The sequence below is a fragment of the Choristoneura fumiferana genome, chromosome 8 (genome assembly GCF_025370935.1).
Source record: "Choristoneura fumiferana chromosome 8, NRCan_CFum_1, whole genome shotgun sequence".
Taxonomy (NCBI): domain Eukaryota; kingdom Metazoa; phylum Arthropoda; class Insecta; order Lepidoptera; family Tortricidae; genus Choristoneura; species Choristoneura fumiferana.
Genome location: NC_133479.1, coordinates 1,586,009 through 1,592,184, shown reverse-complemented (window position 1 = coordinate 1,592,184; position 6,176 = coordinate 1,586,009). Strand labels below are relative to the sequence as shown.

Below are 6,176 nucleotides of genomic sequence, written 5' to 3'. Positions count from 1 at the left end.
ATAACCGTCAGTGGGACGGCAAGATACGAAGTTAGAATTTTGCACTTCGTAATACGGGCCTGCGTGACCAAAGAGAAAGGAGAGTGCATGACAGATACCATAGATAACCTAGATACTTATGGATTTACTGATCAGGTAAAGGATTCATCCCTTAAAAAAATTTTTTATTTTTTATTTAAGTGATATGGCAAACGAGACACTTGCTCTTGTAGGTCAACTAAGATTACAATTATTTTGCCTATATATTCGTAACTCTTAAGTATTTTTGAATTAGAATAGGATAAAATTGATCAAAAACCCTATCCCTCGAAATGGTTTTCGAGTTTTTTTTTAAATGAAAAACAATGCCAATTATACCATGTCCAAAGAAAAATAAAAACTTTATTTTTATTTAGAATACAGTCAAATACAAAATTGTATGTATTCGAACCACTCAAAAATCTGATACCACGATCTTATTTATTACGCCAGAATTAAAGTCTTGTGTTTTTGAATCAGGAAATTCATAATATTTTACACTTTGAAACATCTCAAAACAAAACTTTTTCTGGATATTTTACTTATTTTAGACTTTTTAATAGAGCGTTTTAATTCAGTAGGAATTCAATTGAATTTCAGTAGAAAGTCAGGTTCCTGAATACAACAGAATAATGGATTTTGCAGTAAAATGTACTACACAACGAAAACAAAATACAACCTGCCAATGTGTTAATTTATCTGCAGAGATAGTTCAATAAATCGTTAATATTAGCAATTTGTATGCGGTGTCTGTCGACCTACATAAATTATAGCCTTTATTTACCGAAATACCCACATTACGCCATTTTATATCTACATTGGTCCGAATTAATTAATTGTTAACGATAGGATTTTATTAGCGGACACATATTTCAAAATTATTAAATGTGAACTTAAAACCAATTAAGTCGAATTCCTACCAGAGATTGTTTAAGCTGCGTTGGATTTAAATAACACAGGTGGGTGAAGACCAAAAAGTTGCACACCTTAACGGAGGTAGTTATTACTTTTATTTTTTTCCATTTTCAGACGAAAATTAATCATATATTTGTATGGATAATTTTCGTGACACAATCGAAAAAGCAGTGGTGGCAGAGTGGTTGAACCTATGGCCTCTCAGGCAGAGGGTCGTGGGTTCAAACCCCGGCTCGCACCTCTGAGCTTTTCGAAATTCGTGTGCGGAATTACATTTAATATTTACCACGAACTTTATGGTGAAGGAAAACATCCTAAGGACACCTGCACATACCTGCGAAGCAATTCAATGGTGTGTCTAAAGTTCCCGATCCGCAATGTCCCGCGTGGAAACCACGTCCCAAGCTCTCTCATTCTGAGAAGAGGCCGGGCCCAGCAGTAGGACGTGCTGGGATAATGAATCTAAAAAAGTAGTAATTCTAACAACTTTTTGGTCTTCACCAGAGGTACCAAAAATTAAGTTTTTTTTTAGGTAACTATATGGTCGATACCTATGCGTAATTAATCTTAGTCTAGATTAGTAATACTCATACTCAAAAAGTGATTTGGTGCGGTCGGTGAACACTTTTTTCAAGAGATACACACACACTTTTTTCTTTTCCATTTCGTGACAAAATTTATTTCCTTTTTTTCTTTCTTTTATTTGTAAAAATGTCACGAATAATGTTTTTCTTTCTTTCTTTCTTTCTTTTAGATAATACACTAGCTATACATTCATTATAAGCCACTGTGTTGTCCTGTATTTGCTGAAATAAATGCTCATTTTTATTGTGCTTATGCAAAAACCTTCGCTTTAGTTGCATTCTATCTCGGTTGGTTTTTATAACTCGACAGAGCTTGATGTTTTCACTTCACTCCTTGTTTATAATATTAACTTACTCGTACTTCATTTGACTGCGAAAGCTGAGTTCCCGCACTTGTGACCATTTGATTTTCATTTGATGAAATTATAGCGATAATTGATCAAAACAATTTTTAACAAAAAATGCCTTTGAAGTGTTTAAATACTTCAAGTGTGGTTTTTTTTAATGAGACCAAGCAGAAATAATACATAAGCATTATATTAAATTATTTTCCAAATCAGTTTAAATGGCAGAGTCCCGTGATAAAAAAAACATGAAATAAATGCAATCGATGGTAACATCCTCCTGCCCTGTTCTGAAATCAAATGATAACTATTAAAAGTAACAAATACACAAATTAATTAAAATCCCCTATTATTTTACGAGACCGTTACGCAGTATCCTTTATGTATATGACCGCATTTTCCCTTATCGAGAAGATAATAATCCGCTACTCAGCACTATCGCTTAATTTGCACTTAATATTGTATGTCCAATAAGGGTGGGTCTGCGAGCTTCCTCCGTTTATCAACACCGGTGACAAATACTTCCTGCTTACGTGGAGAAATAATTATTGTAGCCAGTACGGTTAAAGTCCACGTATATGAAAGGTATTATGCCCTCTAGATATATTTATTTCGGTATGTAGATCTTGGTTACCTTTAATGAGTTCCTTTTTTCTGTGTGTGAATCTCGTCATTCCGTTTCAGGTGCGCGGAGTCATACGGTAAGTGTTGTGTGTTTGGATCTAGTGTTAAGTGAGAAACCCGTCGAATGGTAGGGATACACATCGATACCTCTTAATACTGAGCTAACCAGCCATTTGTCAATTTTGAGTTATTAGTGTATATTTGGAAGTAAATTACATTTTGTAAAATCATTTTAATTTAAAAAATAGAATGGCATTTAGCTACCCGTATATTTGTGTAAAAGCGTACGACATGTATTGAGCTGTAGCTGTATACACCATTATACGCGCCGCTTTCAGAGCGTCCTCATCATGATATGAACATGAATTATATAAAAATATATCATCATCATATCGGCCGTGCGACGTCACTCTTTAACATAGGCCTCTCCCATAGACTTTCAGTTATTTCGGTTGGAAGCGGCCTGCATCCACCGTGAACCCGCGGCTTTAAGCAGGTCACCCGTTTATCTTGAAAAAAACGTCTAAATTCCAGCACACACAACACAAAAAATTGCACAGTTTGGATTTGGCATTGACGAGTCTAAGTCTGATTATAATGATATAAAAACTTTTGATATATTTTCACTGGATATAACGATTAAAGGATATAATGCACTTTTGATATAACAACATTTGATATATTCTCATGTAATATAATTATCAACAGATGTAATAACAACTATTAATCTAACAGTCATAACGTATAACATACATGGGATATAACTTTGTTCGATATAAAGCTCAGTTAGTAATAATGTACTATTGGCATAATTTGGAATACTTACTACTATTATTACTTACCTCTTTTACTCTAAGGAAGGTTGGTGAAGGTTAGGTTAGGTTACGACGACGAGCGAAGCGAGGAGGAGTGTTAGGTGGAACTGCGACCTTACAGCGCGCGAGCCGAGCGAGCAAAACGAGCGTGTCGCGGCAGCGGCCGGCGAAGCGCCAGAATCGGCTCTTTTGTATAATACTATAGTTTTAAAATTATATCTTACAAAACATTATACCACTAATACTTATATCCATTATAATTCATTATTATTATATACATAATATACATTAAACGTTATATCAAAAATGTATTATACTATTTGAACATTATACGCCATGAAATTATACTGATTGTTGTTATACCAAAAGTTTATTATGTCCCTTGAGTGATTATATCCAATGAAATTATATTAAATGTTGTTATATCCAGTGAAAATATATCAAAAGTTGTTATACCAATCGTTACACACCCGATTGTAATAATATACAATCTAAGTTGAGTCAGATTGACTAATTCTTGATTTTTTTACACTACAGTCACGACTTAGCGTTGTTTGCGCGGGTCAATAACATTTTTCCCGTACAATTTTCAATCTGACATAGTTTTGAACAAAAAGAAAGAAACCTTACTCCCGCTTCATGGCGACGTCTAAGGAACGCTGTAATGTAATTTTTCAGTAAAATATCGTGCACGTCTCATATATCTCCGCCAATCGACCAGCAACTATTTGGAATGCTGGTGCAAGGGATGAGCGACAATAATTATTGGCAATAGTTTTACTTATTAAAGAAAGTTAACAAAGTTATCAACTTTAATTAACCTGTCCTCTCTCAGAGGCACAATTTTGTGTCCAAATTCCTTTGATCCTGTTATCCTGGGAGATGACAGATTAATTAGTTATTTTATCTTTTATTAATTCGTAAAATAAAATTAACCTGACCGAACACAAGTCACCAGTGCGTTCCCACGATGCTTTGCCTCACCGAAAATTTTCAGTACTTAAGTTTGAAGAATAGTAAAAAAAGAAGCATTTTAATACAGGCTTTTTTTGCTGGCTGTACATTTGACTGGGTGTAGCTACATGCTTTTTCCGTATTTCAAATCGACGCCATTAACCGTTGAAAAGTTCTGTCCTGCGGAGACGATCGAGGCCCGTCCACCGGAATTTTACTACCCGATTATTGTATTGTCACTGACCTCGTACAAGTGTACCAAATTTTAGCTTAATCGAATACCAGATACGATTCATGAAATTACCATAGTTATTCCCATAAAGTACACAAAACGTTCGTGTCTTACGTCTTCGTGCTTATACCGGGTGCCCCTTGAAATGTCGACATCGAAAACAATTCATCGAATATTCAATACTAATATTTTCTCTTGGAATAATTTCACTTCATCGACTATTCATTACATATTAAAACAATTATTAGAATAACAGTAACAAGGACTATTTTTTGCTTATAATACATTTCATCAACTATTCATGACACATAAGTATTATTATAAAATACCAGAAAATAAAGATTGTTTTTTGGAATCTTTTTGTATTTTTTATTTCAATTGCAATTTTTTTGTTACTTTTACGGTCATCCCGTAAAACCCATAGAATACAAACTGAAATATAGATGCATAGAAACAATTTGGAACACAAAAAATTTGGAATTGAAATAAAACATACAAAAAGATTCCAAAAAAACAATCTTAATTTGATTGCTTAATAACGACATCTTTTGTCCGGGTGAGCGGTTAGTTCCAATGGGGTGCTGAAAGTTTCTCGATGAGGGCTACAGCATACATGTCGCTAGTGTCGCTGCTTAATTGACTAAATAAGAAAACAAACAAGCATATGTGTTGCATAGGATAAATTCGTGTCTGTATCACTGTCCAGTGGTGGTGTAGTGGTATAGCACGTGGCACAGAATGCGATACCTAGGTTCGATTCCCAGCGCTGCTCTTATTTTTCTGGTTTTTCTATGCATCTATATTTCGGTTTGTATTTTCGATACCAGAAAATAGGTTAGGTTAGAACTACGACCTCAACAAAAATAAATCGCTACCAGAAAAGTAGGTTAGGTTAGGATAGAACTGCAACCCCAGCAAAAATAAATTGCTATCAGGAAAGTAGAATAGGTTAGAACTGCAAACCCAATAAAAATAAATCGCTACCAAAAAAGTAGGTTAGGTTTGGTTAGAACTGCGACCCCTAAAAAATTAATTTCATTCAAAAACGATGAAATAATAAAATATGAAATGAAGTTCTGCCGCATAAACTATTTATTAAATAATATTTCCAGAAATAAAAAATCGGTGATTTAAAAATACTCGTTTCAATCATTCGAGGTAATGAATATTCGATTAAATGAAAAAATAGGAATCGTTGACTTTTAACGGATTCGATTAAAAGTTTGTCGACATTTCAAGGGTAAATTACAATACACTTATACCACAACACCCAACGTCTTGGTACCCACAGATACTTATGACATGCACCACACCCGCCCCGACGTGTAAACGCGGCGGGTGATTTATAACAGGCCTTCCGATCAATGGCCGCCTTTATGCGCGGAATTTCAGAGCACCCTGTACATTAGTCCCGGTGGAAACTGCGGATTCTGCATACGGTCTGATGTTATGAGGGATTTGGATGAAATTTACTTTTTAACCCCCGACGCAAAAAGAGGGATGTTATAAGTTTGACCGCTATGTGTGTCTGTAAGTATGTCTGTGTGTCTGTGTGTGTGTGTGTGTATGTCTGTCTGTGGCACCATAGCTCTTAAACGGGTGAACCGATTCGAATGCGGTTTTTTTATTTGATGGCAGATTTTCTAGCAAAGGTTCTTAAACATGTTTTATTAAAATCGGTACAGCCGTT

At 34.9% G+C, this 6,176-nt stretch overlaps 1 protein-coding gene across 1 annotated transcript in view; it reads left to right on the top strand.

Annotated features, from left to right (window-relative positions):
- Positions 1–5,815, top strand: part of LOC141430192 (adipokinetic hormone/corazonin-related peptide receptor variant I-like) — a 16,055-nt gene extending 10,240 nt beyond the window's left edge. Inside the window, exons 5-6 of the mRNA XM_074090786.1 lie at positions 2,546–2,562; positions 5,778–5,815. Of these exons, the coding sequence (XP_073946887.1) occupies positions 2,546–2,562; positions 5,778–5,815 (55 nt within the window). The remainder of the gene's footprint in view (positions 1–2,545; positions 2,563–5,777) is intronic.
- Positions 5,816–6,176: the final 361 nt, after the last annotated feature.